Below are 22,320 nucleotides of genomic sequence, written 5' to 3'. Positions count from 1 at the left end.
TACTTGTCAAGTCCATAGGAATGTATTTAACGCTGCATATTAGGGCACTATTGGTGTCCTATATATTACATTAATTAAATTCTCAGTAAGTGACATTCTTCATGCAGTGCTTGCAGTTGTCTTATGATCCTCATACTGTTTTGTTGTGAAACTGTGTCTTTCACCTTTTCTTGTCCCTTTGTCCTGAATACAGATACTTTTGGGATGTAGTACTTGGATTTTCTCTTGACCTTCAAAAGAAGCTGCTACATTTTGCTACAGGAAGTGATAGAGTGCCTGTGGGAGGAATGGCCGATTTGAATTTCAAGATTTCTAAGAGTGAAACATCCACTAATTGGTAAGTAGGGTTTTTTTAAATTTTGTTGTTAAATTATTTCCTGAGAGCTTTTATCACTCTTGAATGTCTTTTTTAGAAGATCAAACTAATGTATAAGGAAGCAACTGCATGGGCTCCTTTAGTTTGTCTTCAAAATATTATGCCCATTTATTGATTGCATGAATTTTGCAGATGACAATTAATACAAGATTGATTGCTCAGTCGGTGTTTACATTTGAGGCCAGGAATTCTTTATTTATAGAGATTCCTTACATGTTTTCAATTAAAATAATTCCTTTAATTGTTCTTAACATGACAGCTGAGCTAGTGAAAATATACTGTGAATCACCATGATTTTCTCTGAATTCATTGAGTGTCTGTCATTTTGTATAGCAGCCCCTGCAGCTGCAGAAAATGCTTGCATTCTTTCTTGATGGTCTAAGTAAGAATTTTAACATGAATGGCTGAGAAGATGTAGCCTTCCTTTAGGGTCTCTGGTGAGTAAGTGTACGGCTGGTACAGAGGCTGCTCAGAAGGAACAGGAACAGTGCAGCTTTAGAATTTCATTGTAAAAGTTAAATTGTTCATGCCAAGTTCTTATGTTTCTGGTAGTGTTTTATTTTGTATTGAACTGATTTGAGAAATTCCACATACTTTCCAGCTAGTATTTTCCTTCTCAAGATTGGAGAAAGTCAGTTTAAATAATTTGGAAAGCTCTATAGAAAAGCCTACTGTTCTGAAGCTCACTGCTGAGCAGTAATTGCTGCTAAGCAGTAATTACTGGCTTTACCGACACTTCTCAAACGTTTAGAATAATCAAAATATTTAAATGGAACTACGTTTTTCAAGTTTAAATTTTGTTGAGTTTCTGTGGAGAGCTGAATTAAATGCATAAACAAAATAAATTTTGGTTTTGTTTTTAAATTTGGTGTATGTCATTACTGTGGTATTTCTAATGTTTTATTCAATGAGCTAATAACTGGTTCCAGTAACATGTTAAAGCAACATGAGGATCTGATGGAAAATGAAGAAAAATCAGTCAGTGTTGAATCTCTGTTTAAGTTCATTCTCATGTAAATTGTTCTTAAAAATGGAAAAAATGTTTTGAAATAGTGTGCATTTTAAAATTATGTAGGTTTATGTTTTGCAACATGATTTCAGTGAGACTGCCTGCACAGAGACGAATGTAGACGTTGGCATTGTATTGCTCACACAATAGGATCAAAGCACATAATAGCAATAGGAATTGCCAAATTAATATCCAGTTTCCCAGCTTTCCAGATGCTGAAGCACATGACTCCAGTCTGATTAACGGATCTTTACTTGCTTATTTAAAAGGTGGAGAGGGGGAAGCAGCTTGGGTTTCCAGATCTGGGGAGATATCACCCCCTTTCAAGAACATTTGATAATGACCAAAGGCCAAGCTGCTGCCATTCAGAAGACAGAACTAGAGAGCTTTTGAGTCGCATACTGAAGTTTAACTTTTAAGTGTCCAAGTCGTAAAAATTTTTCAATGTGTTGGGTTTAATTCCAAACGTCAGGTTGAGCTTCAGCTCACTCTTTCTCCTCTCTCCCCCCAAGTAATCAGCTGTGGGACAAGTCTATATCAGTGCTGTCCTGCATGTCACTTCAGAATGTTAAGGGGAGGAAAATCCAATGGCTGCTTAACGCCTGTGGCTATGAGGCAGGATGTTAGTGGCATTGCATATTGATGCGATGCTAAAACACATGCTTCTGCTCCTGAAGGACAGTCCTCATCAAACAAATCTGTTCCAGTGAGGAGCAGAGTTTTCAGTGTTTCAGTCAGGCAATCCTAAGAGGTGTCTGCAGTATGTATTTATACTAAGCAGTCAGAAGAAACTTGCAACTGGAAGTGTTGGAATGGCTAAGACCAGAAGTTGTGAACTGTTGTTTTTCCAGGGCTTCCATCAGCTCCTCTGTGCTGTGCACCGAGGCTTATGTCTGTGAGGATGTATTTTACGAGGCTGAACGTTGGCTTCTGTATCCTTATGGTAACTGTGGCTCATCTAGGTGTCACTGTAGTCAATATAGGACCCTTCATTCTTCATGTTGTGGATTCTGATTATAACCAGATTTTGTGTTTAGAGAAAAACTGACTTTTGAAGGCATGTGGTACCCATAGTTTCCAAGATCTGGAAGGAGATGTTTCTCACTTACAAGAAAAGAATGGTGGGGAGGGGGTTGCAGGCAAAAAAATTCACCTGGGGTGCATATGACCAACAGTGTTCAACAGAACTTGAACCACCAACACCAGGATAAATGTTCCTTTTACAGAGTTTCTTATTTAAGTAATGTTTAACTGAAAATGTGTAGGCAGTTGGCAGTATTCTGCTTCTATTGTATTATTATTATTATTATTATTTTTATTAAATGTGTTGTGTTGAGGTTTTCTTTCATTATTTCAGGTTACCTGTGGCCCATACCTGCTTCAACCAGCTTTGTCTCCCTCCTTACAAGAACAAGAAGGAACTGAAGCAAAAGTTGATCATTGGAATTTCAAATGCAGAGGGGTTTGGTCTAGAATAAAATGAAATACTTCAAGAACAGCTTTTTTATGTAGCATTCACTCTCTTCTGATTGTGCCTTTAAGCTTTTTGTTGTTATGTTTCTTGATACTGTGCCAGTCTTACCCAACTTAGAGATTTCTTTTTTTTATTAAATATGAAGTGTACGGTTTTTCCTGAATGGCAATACATTTACTGCTTGCTTTGTCACAGAAAGTAGCTTTCTTTGTACAAAAAACTAGTCTATTTGATAAATGAAACCCGACTAAAGACAATTTCTAAGTTATAGTTTGATTCTGTTTTTTCTTAATAGCACTTTATCATTCATCATAATTCCTTTACATCACAGGTACCCCACCGGGAGATAATATACAGAATATTTCTTTAATAGCTAATCCCAGTGGTAGAATGTTTTCAACTAACATGAATAATAGGGGGAAAAAACCAAACATACAGCATGTAGCCATATTTTCACAAAGGCAAATAGGAATTTTAGTCTTTATAAAATGTATGCAGTTTTAATATTCTGGCTTTCCTTTTCAATGAAACAGGCTGTCTAAGAAGCATGTAAATAACTGCCTGTGAACAAATAGGGTTTTGATAGTGCCATTTACTGCTAAAAATTTATTTTTATGAAGAGGTTTTAGACGTTCTATATTCAGCTTTTACACTTGACTGTACAAGAGTGTTAAAAGGTACTTTTATCAGCTTAAGGGGATTCAAGTTCAAACTACAGGTGTTAAGCAACTTGTATGTTCATTCATTGACAGAAAACTAACCAGATCTGCTGTAGCATTATAGTAAACAAAGCTAAGTATTAAATTCCACATACAGTGAAATATTTCAGAAAAATAATGAAATCCACAACACACAGAAAACTGATACAGGGTATCATGCTATCATTTTTGTCAGCAACTTTGTTGGAAGTCTTAAGTTGTGACAGAACTGAATACGGTAATGTTTCAGAAGGATGTTGAAGCTTTCATGAACTTGAAGACCAGCATTTAAAGACAATGTTTTGTGGTTTTTTACTGCACAAACTACATGAAAAGAATTCTTGCTATGCGTGCTCTGAGTTAGTAAATTAGGAGCTGGGAAAGAAACTGGTTCTAGAATGCAGATGTAATTATAAGTCTGGGTTTTATTCATTAAATGGAAAGAATTTATCAGCATGCAGTATAGTATTTTTTTAATATGAATAGCTACTGTGTGTTCTATAGATTTTTTTCTTTCAGCTGAATGAGGCCCAGATGTTTCAAGACACTTTGGCATCTAATTTGTCAGCTTTGCCCATTGACTTCTGCTGGGGCATGGATGCTTAAATATCTTGTGGTGTCTGTACTCAATTATTTGCAATAAGAGTGAAATGTTATGTTATTCTTGTTTTCCCTCTCTGTATTATTTACATACAACTAAGAGATTTATACAAGATGAACAAATTAGTCTGCCTAATCCATGGTTTCAAAGCTGTTGCAGATTTTCTTCAATAGCTAAGTGTAATTTCTGTTTTATTCTGCTTTCTAGAGAAGGTACTGATGACATTAATGTTTTATTAAAGCAGAGATAAAGAGTAGGATATTTTAAAATATTTGGCACTGTATTCATTGTGGTCTCCTTGAAATGTGTAATACAATTTCCAGTGAGTTCAGCCTGGAACAAAACTAGGTTAGCACAGAAAGTGTTAAAAGCAACACTTCAAACGTGCATTTTACATTGTCTCTCCCAAATGGAGATTTAAAAATAAATTTTAATTTACAGGATTTCAAATGTTAAGAAAGAAATTAAACTTCCACCATTGCACTGAATGAACTAGATAGCTTCAAGCAATGTTAAATTTCTAACAGCTGAATGTGGATATAGATAAATCTAGAGAGAAATGCCTCCCCCCTTTCCCCTCTCTGTAGAATGGGATCCATGGAAGGTTGGCTTATGAATGAATAGCTATACAGTTTATGTGAAAACATGGCAGATTAGCCAAGATATTTTTTTATGGCTTAAGCCCACTTTTAATAAATATTTATCTATTATTGTTAAAATAAAAGCTTTATCTTCTTATTTTCAATGAATTGCACTTTGCCTTGGGTTTAGTTTTATTTATTGAAGCTTTTTCGATTTATTGTGTAATATTACCTCAGAATTCTAAAAAGGCTATTGTATTTGCATCAGTTTTTAAATAAGACTGTCATTCAATGACATTTTATATATTTCCTGATGTTGATAAATTCAACAGTAAATTTTGTATTTGTTAAATGAAAGCATTGCACTGTATTTATGAAATAAGCCTTTGATCATTTTAAAACTTTCCTTCAATGATGTTTTATTGTTCTTTTGTCTTGCCCTGTAATCCAGCAAATTTTTTTTTATCTCATCATTGTTTTGTACCGTACAGAAGAAATCTGGTTTGTAAAAACTTGTTCATTACTAAGTATCTATTTTTATGTATTAAAATTGTGCAGTCATTAAATCAAATACTCCAGTTTCTGGCCTCATTTAATTTCACATTTCCAAAATTGATCATAATGGGTTTAGAAGTATGATCAACCTATCTGCTTTTGTCTTATTTTTCTTCTGAAAAGTTTTTTTTACAATAACAGTTTTGCTAAAACATGACATGGTTTACTGAAAAAGGAACTGAGTTTCAACTACCAAACATAGAGCCAGAAGTATATTCCATGTTTATAGTCAGTTACAGGTGTTCCAGTGGATGACAGCATGTAATGATGCTGTAAACTAGCGTGGATCCTCAACTTAATTTTCCCTATTTTTTTTTTTATTTCTTCAGTTGCAAGATTACTTTGAGGTACAAGGAGAGAAAAAGCCAAGCTACTGAATGTTTTATCTTTTCCTGACTAATTGTAACATTAAAATGGGGAGGGGCAGGCAGCAAGGACATCCTGCTTTCTTACGGACACAGGTCCTGATCACAGGACCAATACCTGACCAGCTTCAAACTTGCTGCTTCCCTCCTTTGTACCGCTCAGGCTGCCCACAGATGGCAGCAAAGATGAGGACTGAAACCACTTAATTAGATGCCAGACCTTCTGCTAAGTTGCAGTAGATATTCTAAGTACGAATAATGAGGAAAAAAGTTACATCTTCAAAATGTATACCACAAATAACTTCAGATTTGCAAAATCAGCGAATATAAATTGGCTTCTAGCGAAGGGACATGGAGGAGGGAGAAGCAGTTGCTTCTGTCTAGCACTGGGTTTTGAAAATGTCTTCTCTTTCCAGGAAGAATTCTCTAATGTGCTCTGGGATCAATGAGAGACTCTGCCAAAGCCTCAAAGAGAGAAGATTGATTGTTACTGATATCTGAACAGTCAATAGCCTCCAGACTGATATTAGAGGTTAGAAAACCTAGCTTGCCTTGTCCTGTTCCAGCTAGGGATCCGATGGCTGGTGCTGGGGCTTAAAATTGAAATGTAGTATTTCCTTTGGGGTTTTTTGGCCAGAAATGGTGAGGTTCCTTCCCTGTAGTTTTAGTTGGTCATGGTACTGGTTGACTTGCTCCAAAAGCAAATGCTATATCTATTGTTATTTTTCATAGCTGTGGTATTTAATATCCTTCCCTGGAAAAAAATTTGAATATTTTTTCCTCTGTTTTGTAAAAAAGCCTCTGTTTTAATGTCCTGACTGGTAGACTGTAAGAGAAAGTGGTTTTCCTTCTAGAGCACCTAGTTCTCATCAAAGAAGATTCTTTTCTTATTTTGGTCAAGTAGTTTTCCGTTCTATTTGGATTTTTTTTTTTTTTTCTTCAGGATCTGTACTGTTGTATGTGGTGTTGAAGTTTCTTGCACTTTCAAAGATTCATAGTGTCTAGGAAAATAGTAACGGGATGGCTTGGACTGCCACAGCTGTTTCACTTGTGTTAGAAAGGTTCTAATTCATAGTCAGGCGGGGTTTGTTATTAAATTATTGAGCAAAAATGGGCCCCTAGAGATCTGCACCTTTCAAATCATTAATGAAATTATTAATAAAGTCTTTAAACCTCAATGGCTTTATGTAAAATATAACAGGGGGACAGGTATGGCAAGGGTTGTTATAGTTTGATACAGCATTTGTAACTGTAGAATGGGTATTTGATTCAAAAATAACTTGTTCTACAAATTACACTTAGGAAAGAACTCTGAGGTCAAGAAGACGGAGAGCTTTTTGTCTTCAGGATCTGGTAGAGTAGTTGCTCATTAAATGCTGGAAGGGTGAGAGAAGTTCATGTAAGATGGGCAGCACCTAATGTAAGTTCAGTTCTGGACTCTTTTGCAGTACTAATGTTAAATAAAACCTATATGTGTAAGAATAGGATATATATGTTAATGGCTTTGTTGCATGATTCAGGAGCATGTTCTACCACAGCAGGGCTTCATTTACTGTTTTTGTTTTTGATGTCTGTTTTTGTGATTTGATATTTTGGTGAGTGATGAATAGACTTCTACTTTTTGACGCAGTATTTTCTTCCCATGAGAGTTGTCCTAGATTATGTAGATGTATGATGGTCAGGTTTAACTTAAAGCCTTCTGGTTTGTGTGGTGCTTTTGACTCACTAGCACGCTTTCATTTTAACCAGGAGAAATATATCTGTTCTCAGAGAGTCCTTAGTATCTTTACACTGGCATCTCTGGCTGCTACCACACTGTGGATAATGGTAACCCAGCTTCTGCTGGGCTCTGTAGGCATTACGGGAACAGAGTTCTTTGTAACAGCGTGTGATCCAAACCATCTTGTCAGTGTGAGTTTACTCAACATACATGCAATCTCTTTGCGTTGCAGAGAGCTAGAATATCCATTTATGTTGCTACTCATTTCGTGTCAGTAGGGATACTGTGGAGGGCAGGAACTGAGTTTTGTCTCTTGGAAAATCAGTCCTTCTGAAAACAGTGTGGTTTAAACTCAAACATGTGGGTCTTTGTTGTCTTCTAGTGATTTTATGTAACCTCACACACCTCATTTTCAAGGACTGTGGTGGCAGCATGTGTACTGCTTGGAGGTTTTAATAGCTGGGCTTGATTAGTAGCAGGAATGGGTGGATGGGCCAGTAACACACACGTGCCATGGTGAGCAGAGAAGGCACTTAATTTTGTCATCTCGCTCATCTGTCCCACATTACAGAGGGATACTTTCCCAAATCTTTCTGGATTTAGTTGAAATTAAGCTGTTTCTCAAATGGCACATTCTGGAAGATGAAAACTCTCTTCCCAGTAGTCTGTGCTACTGGAAGTTACTATAAAGCTCTGGAAAGGATTCCAAGTTAATAATTTCTTAGATTGCTCTGTTAGTTGCCAGATAGGGGCTGAAATCTCCTGGGGTGTAATAACCAAGCTGTGTTTGAATTGCCTAGGGGGTGTTTGCTTTTGGCTATTGATCATCTCCTAGCCTATGCTTGCCCTGTTTCTCCTGGTGATGGGGTTTCACATGCTTACAGATTTTTTTTTTAAAATGTGTTTCTTGCACTGAAATATTTAATACCCATCAATTCTTCCTTTCAAAAACTGGGCTCAGTTTCTGCAATAGTTTAGGATGCTGGTCAAGAACTCACAGGTACAGAACTAGAATCTCAATGAAATTAATTTAGAAGACCCAGTTTTATTTTATTTTTTATATATTTGATTTTAAGAGTTAAACATCCTATAATCAAAGCTGTTCAGGCAGCATCGACACAGCTGTACTGAGAGCTGTGCCTCTGTTCCTCACTCCCTGCTTTTTTGTGTGTAAACTACTGTAGGCACATAAGCAAAATGTGAGAGATGCAACAGGAGTAAGATTTTTGATATTAAAGTGATAGTGTTGGTATTTTTAAGCTCTTTGCTTGACTTGCCATCCCCCTGTGCTAGCTGTACTTGTGTTTTTCATTTGTAACTGTTTGCAGTGGGTACACTGCAGTCATGAATCTGAGGGTGATGTTGTTTGTGTCATATTTTATATCATTAGTTCTTCAAAAGAAAAATGAACTTCCTCGATTTCTCTTCCTTGTCTCCAGGGCACCAACTGATACGTCAGGGCATTTATATTTTATGGTGCGAAGGTACCCTCAGTTTATCTTTTGACCTTGAATTTCATCTCAATTTATTTGTTGCTGATTTTATTAATTATATGTGTATGGATTCTATGCTTAATCATACTTGTAGGTGTACCATGAAGAAGAAACCAGTGCTTTCATGCAGCACAACCAATCCCTGGCTAATTTCTCCTGTCATTACTTATAGCAACAATCTGCATTCTTTGGATAGCGATGCTGCTTTTCACTATGTTCAAGATCTACTGTCATTTGTAATAAAACAGATATCTAATTGTAGGATGATAAAGAAATGAAAGCTTTCATTTGAATTTCCCAGATTAGGAAATCGTGCCTTGGGCTATTTATGACAAATATTTTTCTCCTTATTTTTACCTAGACCTCAGGGTTGTTGTTTTTTTTATTTTTCCAAGGCATTGGGTAACTTAGGGGAATTTAGCAGACATTTAAGAACTGAGTTGTCACTTACATAGATTAATTATTTGGCTAGCTCTCTTGTCACTCCTTATCCTAGCTACATGCAATGTCAATCCTCTATTTGTAGCACACTTTCATAAATCAAAGTGATTCTAATATTAATGAGGAACACACGGATAAAGCTGCCGAGAAAGGATGAGGAGTTGTGTGTCTAGGGTGCAATTTGTCAATGTGTCTTTGCCTCTTCAGAAAAAAAAAGGGGGGGGGGGGGGGGGGCTGTTTAAAAATACTGGTTCAGGGTGGTAGTAGGGGGAAGCGCAGAGAATCACTGTGCTTCATCTCTCGTTTCTGAGGAGCTGCATAGAGGCTACATATTGAAGAAAAGCTGTCTGGGAGAAAATCCTTGCGGGGTAACATTACGAGTTTCAGCTCAGTCATCACAATTTGACCTCCTCTTCCTTTTTCTCACGATTAGCTTATTTGAGTTGCCTTAGGTGGGTGTTTGCTTTCTTTGCTGTCGATCTGGCCATAGCCCATGCTTACCTAATTTCTACTAGTGATGGTTCCCCATGCTTTCAGATTGTCAGAATTCTGGTTGTGCAACCGAGCTCCCGCCCTGAGAAAGAAGCCAAAACTTGTCATATGGACCACATGAAACCCCGCCCTACCCGACAATATTTAGAAAGCTCAAGAGTTAACAGCGTATATCTCAAGCCTGTCTAGATGGAACCATTTTTAACCAAGACTGATCCCAGCGTTACTGGGAGATGATGATGTCTGCCCAGCTGGTGCCCTGTGCCACCACTGCGGCGGGGCTTGGCAGCGGCAGGTCCGGTGGTGCCCTGGCTGCCCACGGGCAGCGGCTGCAGCCCCTCGCCCCAGCTCTCCGCCTGCTGCTCAGTGTTGCATTTGGGAGTCGTTTCCACTTCAAAATGTCAGCCAGCAACAAAGGCTGGATCCCAGCTGAAGCTCACTGGGTGGCTTGCCTCTGTATTCCGTGGTTGATTTTTCATCCTTGTTCAAACAGGTTTTGCTAGGAATTAGCAAGTGCAGGTGAGCAAAAACATTTGAAATGTTGGCTTACTACTATATTGATAGGATTAACAGGTTGAATACCAGTCCTTCTTTCTTTTGAAGAAAATAGGTATTCCTCCCCTTCCCCCCTAATTACCTGCCTTTTTTAGGTATCACTTTTTTATGCTTGTTAGTACATGGACATACAGCTGTCTTGAGAATGTTGTAAATGCAAAATCCTGATGTGCTAAATTTCTGCAAGTAGCATTCTTCTTTAACTAGGTGCATCTAGGCATCTCAGTGATGACTTCATTCAGTTTAGATCCCAGCAACTTTTCAGCTGAGTCAAAGGAGAAAACCAAGAAGCGGGAGATTCTTGTGTTTTGAATGGATCAGATACTACTACCAAGGTGTCGGCCAAGTGGTTGCTGACTTCTTTAAAGTTTTTAAATCAAGGCAGTTTTGGAAATGTGCAGCAATGATGTCATAGCTTCATTTGTCTTAATTATAGCAGATAAAAGACAAAACAACTGCAGCAAACACTACCTCAGAGCTTTTTGTTAGTAATCGCAAAGAATTTTTCACGTAGCTTATCACACCTAAAAGCAGTGTATAAAAAGAATGTGGAAATGTAGTGCTTAGAGGTTCATCACAAGCATTGAATATTGCTAGTCCAAAGCAGCTAAATAAAGATGTCTCGTCTTAACATACGGTACGTGCTGCACACTTTATGTCCATTATATTTTGTAAAGCTGAGTAAGAGCATTTCCAGTCTCCCTCAACTACTGTTTTAGCATAGGCGGATTGTGAAGAAAGAACCACAGAAAATACTGAAACACACATTGGCAACATGCATATAATGAAAAAAGGTTTATTTATTTTTGTGTATTGAAGGGTGGGGTTTTTTGGATGTGTTTTGTTTTGGTGGTTTTATTGGTGGGGTTCCCAGACTGCCCACAAGCAGAGCACAGGATGGCTTTGGCTGAAGGGAATTAAAAAAACAAGAGGTAACTCTAGGGCAACGCTCTGGTTTGTAACTACTCCCTGCTTTCAGTATTACATCTAGCCAGTAGCGTAAGTGCGTGTTTCACCAATGGCTTAGTTTTATAGCAAATGTGTCTGACTTTTGCAGCAAGGTAAACTAATATACATCAGAAATCACATTTGATAAATAAAGCATCCATAAAATATAGCTACAGGGATTTGCATATTTACAGCTATTCAGACCTATGGCAATCCTCCCTTGCGCCTTCAGAACCTACCTGAGGTTTTGCTTGATCCAAAACTGCTGATAAAATTTAGTGGCAAATTTCAGCTGCTGCACTTTGCAGAGAGAAATATTTGATTTATAAAGTGAGGGAGGTGTCATGCCTTTCCATCCTTTCCACTTAACACTCAGGTGGTCAGAGCATCAGCTGGTGCTGGGGGGACCTGGCATTCAAGCCTTCTGAGGGCAGGATTTGGACTTGTGCCTGCAGCCCGTGAGCTCCTGAATCGCTGGTTTGCATCAGGCAGAGGGAGCCCGGCCCTCTCCTGCTCAAGGTGAGCACCCCGACTCACAGACTTCTCCCGCCATCGTGAATGCCATACGAGCTCCAGTTTTCCAGCTGGATGGTTGCTCTTGCTAAACACATCCCAGTGGAACAGAAGTGGCATTTCTGATTCGGTGTGAACCAGGGCCTTCTGCCTCTTCACCTCCGGGAAAATAAAACAGCCCGTACTGCACTTTTATCTTGACTTGCTTTCCATCTTTGTTTTTGGAGGATGTTTTGCTTTGGTGGCTAAAGCAAAATATTAATCATACTCAGGAGCCATGCCTGAAACCCTCCCTCCTGTGGGCAAGGCAGGTGGGACCTAAGAGGACGACAAAAGGGGCTGAGCAGGGGGAAGAATTCTGCAAGGTGTGGTGAGTCTAATAACCAAAGTACCATCATTCTTCGTGCCTCAGTATGACATTTTCCTGAGCAATGTGCAAAAGTAACAAGCCAGAAAGACCTTAATGGCTGAAAATACAGAGAACACTCTGAAAGCCATCATGGTAAAGTGTTCCATTATTACATAGCACTACCTTCTTTATTATCAAACTCAGAAAATGACATGTTTTATTGTGATATCAACAGTATATTCTTTGGGCTGTATTTAGCTGTTTACATAACATCATAAACCTTCAAACAAGGCCTTGCCTGGCCTCTGAGCCATGGCAGGGATTATTTTCCCGGGGGAAATTGCCTTGTCTCGGGAGAGGACCAGTGCAGTCAGGCGCCGAGCTGCGTAACCGCTAACTGGAGCAGGCAGGGAACCTCTGTGTCCCAGGCTCAGTTGCCCTTCCCGTCAGGTGTTGGATTTATTTCCTGATGCCAGTTTATTGGCAAACATTTTCTTGTGTGAGAGTAAGAGACCGTATCACTGGTTCTTACTTCTACCTTTCAATATTTCAGTCTGCGTCCTGCGCTGTGTATAGTACTCATGTGTGAACAAGTGCAATTTAAAGCAGCCTAAAACTGCCATTTCTATATCATATGGAGGGCTTTGTAAATGTGTTTTTCTTAGTGGGTGTTTGCAGAAGCTGTACCAGCCCATGGATACTTATGAATGTTTTCTAGGCCATTTCTTCTGCAAAACCCTGCCTTGGATTGCAGATAATTAAAAAAAAGAAGCTTGATTGTTCAGTTTGGTGCATGTGTTTCACAAATTTTGTTAGTAGAAAAAAACTTAGCACTTCAGGTGCTAGAGGTAGAGCATGCCTATGGCATTCCAAAATTATTTTAATCATGGAAGAATAGAGCATCTCGCATAAAATCGCGTACAGGATTGAACCCAACCTGGATTTCCTGACTTGTAGTTCTCTGTTCTACTGATTAGCTGTTTTTTTCCATGTAGATAAATGAAATATAGACAGTTTTGAAAAATACTGTGTTGAAAAAAATGCATTTGGAGTCTCCCTCAAATTTTTGAATTTTTAATGTGCTTTCTAAGCGGAAAATAATCCATTTTGATCATAAAGCTTCAAGCAGTTTTGCAGAGATAGGTGTTGAGAACGCTGTGTCATTTGCATTATGAAGCATATAATGTGAAAGTCCTTAATTCAAGTCAAGGAAAACGCTCCCTGATTTCAGCAGGCTTTGGATGAATCCTATATTTGCCAACTTGTAAAAATCCTGTCAATATAGGACTCAAGTTTGGCTGTAGAAATTTCAGCCTGACAACTGATTGGCAAAGACTTTAATACAACTATTTATATGCTCACTAGTTCACAAAATATGTTGCCCAAACTTAACAACTTGAGCATTCATTCTTTCCTTATTTATGAAAAATTATAACTTTGTGTATAGAGTTGCAATCTGCACAATGGAAATGTATTTTTTAAGCTTATTTCCATTATTTTCCCCCTTTTATCAACCTTGGATGTTTTGTGAGTGTTTATAGCCAAAGCATAGAACACAGCAGAAACACATAAAGCTCATATCCCCTCTGAATATTCCTAAATTGCCTTATTTTTAAGATACATCTTAGAATACTCTTGAAACACAAATACCCTCTGTTTTAATTGAGGAGGTGTTTGTTTTCAGCTGTTGGAAGGTAAATAGCGTTCCTGTAGGTTGTTCCCCCCCCCCCCCCCCCCTCCCCGGAAGTACTGCTACACCAATTATTATGCATCTTTTTCAATGAACCTCTCATTCTTTGATGAACTGATTTTTGTCAAGACAAGTAAAAGAGTTTGAAAATGCTCTTAAAAGTCTCCAGTCTGAGGGGCAGGATTGTAATCAGCTACAGGAACACTGCACTGTGTTTCTGAACATACTAAGCAGAAAAATCATCAAAACAGAAAGGAGTAAAACAGCATGAGCAGTGGTGTTCCTGTTTCCCATGGGTATTTATGCAGCATCTATTTAACTTTTTTACATACATCCTATTCAGTAAGAATTAATATTACCATAAATTAGCTGCTCCAGTTCAGTATTTGAGCTCAGCTGTGCTAGTCACTTTCTGATATAATCTCCCTAACTCCAGACGAAATTCTGCCCAAGGTGGGTTTGACCATTTCCCAACACAAACTCTGCATCGCTGCCCTCTGTGCGGTCACCCTGAGGCTGCCGCTGCTGCGGAGCGTACAGAGCCACTCACTAATCCGTGGGCAGCAGCTTCCATCCAAACTCCATCTTCCAGCACTGTTGGCTACCATTGAATGTTTGAAGTTCTGAATGATCAGGCTGAAGTAATAAATTAATGTCCAGAATGTGTAACTTTGCAGTTCCTGCAGGTACGTATTTGTACGGGTATCTCAGTGTGGGCTTGTATAACTTATCAGCTTTAACTTCATCAAAATCATATTTTGACTACTTCTCCAGTCTAATTTGTTTTTATTTACTCTGAAATAGTTTTTTCTTTGTCCACCAATCACTTAGTCTGTTGCCCTCTTTTTTTTCCTCCTTTTTTTAATAGGAGATCAGGTGTTTGCCAGTTGTCCTCTAAACTCATTGAAGAACTTTGACTCTGTCCAAGCAAGACAAGCTGTTGGTATGTTGACAAGGAGTTCACGTGGGCAACTTGCTCAGGTCATGTGTGCTGTCAGCACCAAAAGCTGTGACTCACAGCGTTAGCAGAAAGACAGCTATTAAACAAGCAGAGCCGTCCTCCATCCTAAAGGCGTGAGTTCACGCTCACAAGAATCCACCCCAAATTTTTATCTCCATATTAAATCCTCATTCTAATGTGGAGGAGTGTTTGCTCAGAGGAGTGTTGACAGTTAAGACTGGGGGAAAGGAAAAAAAAAATCTCTGCTTAAAAACTCTTGAAAGGATTTCATCTAAAGAAACATACCCAGTCTTGCATTATAAACTTTTAAATCACTGTTAAATGTTTTCTCTTCTACCATGTAAGACCAATTCACCACCTAATTACCCCACCTTTTCAGTGTAATTAATGCGTTCTTGAAACATGGTAGAGATTCCCTTTAACGCTGGGATTTGTGCATTAGGGACATCAGACTGCTTATAGCACGGGGTACCCTCCTGCCTCCAGCACCCGCTGTATAAAGGTGGGTTCGTGGGCTCTGCCACCCCTGTCCCCACAGGTGGCCTGGTCTGTCAGCAGGAGCTGCGCCTTCGATCCCTGTCCCGCAGGTCACTGCCTTAGAGTGCTGCTGAGCTCCTCCAGGTCTGCTGGGGAGCGGGCAGGACATGCTGGACATGGAGTGTGGCTCTAGGCAGGGCTTGGTGTCTCCACACTACCCCTTCTCAGCTAGCCACGAGATGCAGCAGTAGCCCACCCGGTCCCGGGGGCACTAAGCTGCACCCGGCAGGACCACAGCCGATGGTAACGCAGGCTTAGGCAGCCTCCCCAGCACCCCACCGACCTGCCCCAGCTCCTGCTCAGCAAGTGAGCAGACCCACAGGTCCTTGTGCGTGTGTCACCTGCAGACCTCACACAGCAGCACCCACCCCTCCCTGGTAGAGCATGGAGGCCCCTTTAGCTCTGTCCCATCCCCAGGGATTCATCCCAGCTGCAGTGATATTCCAGTCACTCTCCCACAGTCTCTCCCAAAGAGCATCCAGTGATGCTCTTCTCATTGCAGCTCCCAGGTCACTCCTCCAGATAGTGCCTGTGTATACGGAGGCAGCCACTAATAAAGTAAACATGATTATTTTGCTTTTGGGTTTAGTACAGCCAACTCATTCCCCGAGCTACATCGTTTGTGTGTGACATTGGTTTTGTAAACATCAGGATGCTTCATTATCGCTCTGTTTTGAAAGCCAATAGCCTCTACCTTGGAATTATGCTGTGTTGTCAGTTTCCTCAAACAAGGCTGCAACAAGATTGGAAATTATTGACCCTACACTAAATCAGATAATTTCCCTAGGCTTCAGTTTCCCCATATGCAAAAGTGGGAGTAATGCAGGGGTTTAGTAAAAGCTCTGGGTACTGAAGGACACCAGACAGTGGAGAACCACAAAAGCTGCCCTGTTGCTTGCAGAGTAGTCGGGTAACCTCACCAGAATCAACCTTCCTCAAAAACATTACCTCGGGATGCAGATTAGTGTTTGTTTTAAGAACATATATGTATCTGGAAGGAATGATAATACACTGAGTAAATGAAGATAATTCTGGACTTAGAACAAACATAGCTGAGCTTTCAGCTGGGGCGAGAGTGTCTTGGTGCCAGAACAAACACGCTTTAGTTTTTCTTTGGCCTTTCTTTGGAAAAACTAGCTGTGCGCTCATAGCTGCCAACTTCTGTTGGCCGAGTTGACACGCTTCTTACAGATACAGATTTAACTCAGCCAGTGATTGCAATAGACTTTTTTGCCTTTATATGGTTGTTTCATATTTCCCTGCATCTAGCTCAGCCTACTCCCAGTTGTGTCTGCATAGATTAAGAAACAAGCTTTGTGTCTCTGGTGTGTGTGCTGATGCTTTTATGCTTAAGGGGTGCTTAAAGCCCTGACTTCTAGTCAGTTGTTGAAACCTGATAGTGTCAATAAAGAATGATGCTGAATAAGTATTAGAACAGCCCCCTTTTCACCCCAAGAAATACGTTATTCTTGATCATTCTCCCCTAACATTGATCCATATTCAGCTTTTCAGAAAGTGTTCTTAAATAAGCAGCAGACTTAGTTTACACATGAAATAGTTCTTTGTCCAAATCTTCACCATATTTAAGCACAAAGATGTTTATATTCCCTAAAGAAAGAGTTTTCTCCAGGACGTGGTCTGTTAGCGTTGCATTAGCAGAACAAATCTGGAAGCTGCAACACAAATCTGTGCTACTGACTTCTCTCTTTACCCAGGATGAATAGATGTGCAAAATGGCACATGACTATTAAGCCATATGCAATGACTCCCTATGACCCTCAATTTCCACTCTCTGCAGTGGCAATTGCTACTAAACATAGCTTTATGTTGGGGTTGTTTTGGGTTTTTTTCTCCCCCTCCAGGGTTAGGACTGTCAGAAGTTCCGTGGTTACTCCCTCTCTGGCAGATGTGACAGATGGAAGGGGAGGTACAGACAAGTAGGAGAGGCAATAAAAACAGGTGAGAAAAAGTTTGGGAAATGTTAATATAATGTGTCCTGGTTTTGGCTGGAATAGGGTTAATTTTCTTCCTACTAGCTGGTACGGTGCTGTGCTTTTGGATTTAGTATGAGAATGTTGATAACACACTGATATTTTAGTCGTTGCTAAGTAGTGCTTACTCTAAACCAAGGACTTTGCAGTTTCCCATGGTCTGCAGTGAGCAGGTGCATGAGAAGCTGGGAGGGAGCACAGCCAGGACAGCTGACCCAAACTAGCCAAAGGGATATTCCATACCATAGAACACCATGCTTAGTATGTAAACTGGGGGGGTTGGCCAGGAGGGGCCGACTGCAGCTTGGAGACTGGCTGCGCGTCATTCAGCGGGTGGTGAGCAGTTGTATTGTGCATCACTTGTCTGTCTTGGGTTTTATTCCTCTCTTTGTGGTCTCTCTTTTCATTACTATTATTATATTATCATTATATTTTATTTTATTTCAATTATTAAACTGTTCTTATCTCAACCCACAGGTTTTACCTTTTTTCCGATTCTCCTCCCCATCCCACTGGGGAGGAGATGAGTAAGTGGCTGTACAGTGCTTGGTTTGCCGGCTGGGATTAAACCACGACAAATGTAAGCAGTACCAGTATTTGTCACCTGCATATTCTGCTTGCAATAATAGATTATTATTTTTCCATCCTGATCATATCAGTGTGGTCCCAGCCCAGTGCCTATGAAAAGACTCTTTTCAGTGCACTTAGAATTAATCTAAACCATGGTAATGCAAGGAAGACACATATCGTTACATACTATGCATATTTGTCTGGCATGTATTAGATTTTTGGTTTTATCAGCACTGAAGAGTGCAGTGCTTTCAAAAATCGCTTTTTGTGGTATTTTCCTATTTCAGGTATATTTTACACAATATATCTAAGCTGAAGTCCATTGAAAACCTGGATGCATTCTTGTAACTCACAATCACTTTTTAATATCCAAGAAAAATTAGGCAGGACGTAAGAGCAAAACAGTATATTGGACAAAATAAAGAATTAAAAACCTCTGGATTGGGAACACTTCCATGGCAAGCGCTATCTTCCTCTCTTTTATTTTAGAGGTTAGCACAGGCAAGTACATAGTTTGTATGGTAAGAAAGTGCAGCCTCTCTTTATATATTTGATGGTGGATTTCTGCTATAAAGCAGCATTCTCTCAGGAGACTGTTTTGCTGCTTCATGGGAAGCTTTGCAGAGGGAAAATAGAATAATATCCTGAGTCTGCAAGAGTCAGCATAATGATAGCGTGTATTTCCAGCCAGCCTCAACCTTCATTCTTCCGGGATCAAGGCAAGGTGCTGGGGTGCCAGGGGGGTTGCTCTCATTCCTTTTTACCAAGCTGCCTTTTGCCTGCCACCACTTCCTTACCGCAACAGCCCTCTCTCCAACAACTGGTAAGGTGCAGGCGAGTTTGCCGTCTGGCATCCCACCTGCTGCAGCCCTGGCACTGCTGCTAAGATCGTTAACACCACTGAAATTCCTTCTTTGTAGTCACAAAATGCCCTAAAGCGGGTTCACCAGAACCAGAAAAGAATGCTGGCAAGGGCAGCAAAGGGCAGGCAGGATTGGGGATGTTTGGGTGAGAAAATCCTGAAGCTGCTTCGAAACTGGAAAGCTGTGGCCAGGGAAGAGTCTGGCTCCTGAGGGAAGCCCCTGCTTAGTAGGAGCTCGCCTGGACTTTCTATGTTGGCAATTTGCACCAGAGTTCTATGCTTCCCATACCCTGGGTGACTGGGGAAAGGAAAGAGAGACAGCATGAACCAGAAGTGATGTGTGAGCAGGTTGGCTCAGCCCAGAGTCAGGTTTATCCGGCTGCTGAAAGCGAGGACATTTTGATACCAAAGGTATGGCATAGGTACTCCCAGCTGGCTTTTCTTTGCCTGAAATGGTTGAACATCGCTTTAGCTGGGTCTTTTCCTTTCTTTCAGCAATATCCATTTGCCTCACCAAACAGCTCGTTTATCAACATCTTTTCAACACAGTCAATTGATCCCAGGCAGAGCTACATTAGTCCACTACTGGGATAAGACACAGTAATTTCTAGCCACACAAATTATGCAGAATGAGGATTTTGGCCACTGAAACAAAGCCACCTCATACTGTTTTCTTATTCCTAGCACTTCAGGAAGAATGGGGTAAAGGCATTTTCTCCTGGATGGCAAACAGCTGCCTCTGTTCACTTAACAGGGGTGAACCCTCCATTTAGGAGCACTAACAGTTCTGATTGCACTCAGAGTCAGCAGAGAGACTCTGGCTGGCATCCTTCAGAATTCAGGGGTGCATCGATAGGCTGTATTTGGAAGAGCCATATCACTCTTAGCTTCTGTGTTTTGTGTTTGTGCTGGCGTGGATCCTCTCCGTGTCTCCATTCATATCGCAGCTGTGTACCTCTGGGATATAAATACTCATTGGTAAAACCTAAGTGAAGATTTGCTGTGTGGCGTAACTACCCAGGGTTGGCTCCCATTCAGGTGCTGGTGGGTGCAACCTGGGTGGTGGCACCACATGAGCAGGGCTGTATGCCACACCAGGGGTGCTTCATCTGCTGCAGGTGACTCTGTGCTTTCTGTACCCAGAAAGCGCATCTATTTGTTCACATACCAGCTTTCTGGAAAACTCTGGCCACCTGACCTGATGGCTTTTAGCAAAATAATTTTAATATGTCAGCTGTGAGGATTATATATTTTCCTACATTTTCTATGAATGTTTTAAACAATGTACAGATATTTTTTCTAAACCAAATATTTTTTTTTCTTTTTTTTTTTTACTGTTTGAGATTGAAAAAACTGAACAAATTCTTGTGGGACTGAAATGACAAAGGACTTTCTGTCAGTTAATGAGTCCCAGGATTGATAGCTAGTAGGTATAAAGATAGAATGAAAGCCACTTTGGTTTCATTTTTGGCAATATTGCCTTTAAAGAAGTTTAAACACTTGCTTAGAGGCCAGTTTAAATGCTTGCTTGGGGAGGAAGGAGAGGAGGGGAAGACCTCTAGTTCATGGCATGGCTTTAGTTCATTAAACTGTAGAGTTTACATTTCTGTTTGCTAAATGTGGAAACAGCCAAGCTCTTTCGGCTTAAAGCAGCATCTGGGGAAGTGTATTGAAATACAAAAAGCACAAAGCAAAATAAGCTGCAGCAGGGTTGTCCTGTATGTTTCTAGAAGACATTGGTGGGAGATTGTTTTCTAAAATACATTAAGAAAAAGAAGAATCTCACATTTTGTAAGCGTTTCGTGTTTGTATGTGGCACATGATTTTGTCAAGAGCTGTATTTCTCCGATGACCACAAAAGTCACCTTTGCTTTCCGCTGCAGTAACATTAATGCTGCAGAGGCCACAGCAAAAGCTTATGGCTTTACTACAATTTCCTCACCTGCCTACATCAGTTGTTTACGCTTCATATCGCAAAATCCAAGTTTACTTGGATTACAAATCCTGCCCTCCTGAGCAGGGCAGATGGAAGTGAAGCACGGTGTATGTGCTGGCACACTCGCAGTTCAGTACTGTCTCACTGAAAGCAGAGGCTCTTCAGCCTGCTGGAAGTTTGCTTCATGGCATCTCCAACAGGGAGCAGAGGCTGACACCTGCTGCAGGGCTTCAGAGATCCCTGTAACCTTTTGGTGATGCCCGGGGGCCCTGCACCTGAGCTGGAGGGGAGGCTCATCCTTTTAGATCCAGGAATGAAATCAGCACGCCGTCAGAAAAAGAAACACAGAGCTGAACCTGTAATACCTACACCCCAGCCTCTAAAAACATAGAAAAGCTATCCACTGCTGGCTGTCTTTTGAATTAATGATAATTGGATTTCAATGTGGTAAGACTTCACTAATAGGATAGCAGGAGAAATCTGCGTCATACACAAGGTCTATAGATGGGGTGAATACTGATAGTAACACGCAACAAGTATCTCTGCTCAGGTACTCCTGGCCAGTCTTCAGGCTTCCATTTAATGCAGTACTATGTAACCCAGATATGTAAAGCTCAGTGTGAACTCGAATTCTGTATGGCATAGTTGTAGCTGTGTGGTACCCTCACCATAAGCTGCGTACCTAAACAACGATGCTGTTGTACTGAGGAAGGAAGGAGAAAAAGGGGAGGTTAGAATAGCTGCGCCTTTACAGCCCAGCTCCAGCAAGCAAATCTAACTGGTTTTGCAAACAACTTTCATTGCTCTAAATTCATCAAATTCAATTCAGTTGGAGAGCTGAAGCAGAGGTCTAAAGGACTGATTTTGGCAGGAAATGCAGACTAAATGAGAAAAGATTCTGCTTTTGTTTGCTCAGTCCCATCCTGAGGTCTCCAGATTAGCCCATCAGTTATTAATGAACATCATGCTACATCAGGGGTCCTCAAACTACAGCCCGCGGGCCGGATACGGCCCCCAGGGTCCTCAATCCGGCCCCCGGTATTTACAGACACACACCCCTGCACCGGGGGTTGGGGGGGGAACCAAGCAGCCGCAGATGGCTGCCTGCCACTTCATCCGCGCGCTGGCCCCCTGTTTAAAAAGTTTGAGGACCCCTGTGCTAGAGCAAATATCTTTACATAAAAAAGACTTGAGCAATCCCCATCTTAGGTCAATCTAGACTTATTAGGGTAAAATTCTGTGACTTTAGTTTTATTTTTTTTTAACCTGAAAGGTGCTGAAAGAGGACAGAAATGTTTAGTGAATCAAATCCAAGAGACATTTCACCATGCTCGAGGCAGACCTTGCCAAGAAGGATCATTTGTATTGGCAGTCCTTCAAAGGTCGCCCTCTAACCATGCTCAAATCAGGTGAGTCCCACAGAGAACTCCTACTTTATTTTGGGCATGGCTTCGGTCTGCAGCCACACAAGCCAGAAGACAACTGTTAAATTTTAACTGGCATTACAGTTTCTGTCTGAGCTATTAAACTCAGGTAACCTGTCACTGGTAAATACATATTTTTAGACATCTGCATGTTAGTAAACACGTGGAGGCTGATCAAG

The 22,320-nt window shown here is 40.5% G+C and overlaps 1 protein-coding gene across 1 annotated transcript in view; it reads left to right on the top strand.

Moving 5' to 3' along the window:
• Positions 1-5,312, top strand: part of HECTD2 (HECT domain E3 ubiquitin protein ligase 2) — a 40,778-nt gene extending 35,466 nt beyond the window's left edge. The window contains exons 20-21 of the mRNA XM_056352394.1: positions 194-337; positions 2,743-5,312. Coding sequence (XP_056208369.1) covers positions 194-337; positions 2,743-2,863 — 265 coding nt within the window. The 3' untranslated portion in view covers positions 2,864-5,312. The remainder of the gene's footprint in view (positions 1-193; positions 338-2,742) is intronic.
• Positions 5,313-22,320: the final 17,008 nt, after the last annotated feature.

This window comes from Falco biarmicus, chromosome 9 (assembly GCF_023638135.1).
Source record: "Falco biarmicus isolate bFalBia1 chromosome 9, bFalBia1.pri, whole genome shotgun sequence".
In the NCBI taxonomy this organism is placed as follows: domain Eukaryota; kingdom Metazoa; phylum Chordata; class Aves; order Falconiformes; family Falconidae; genus Falco; species Falco biarmicus.
The sequence above is the reverse complement of the archived record's forward strand: the minus strand, read 5'-3'. Positions and strand labels throughout refer to the sequence as shown.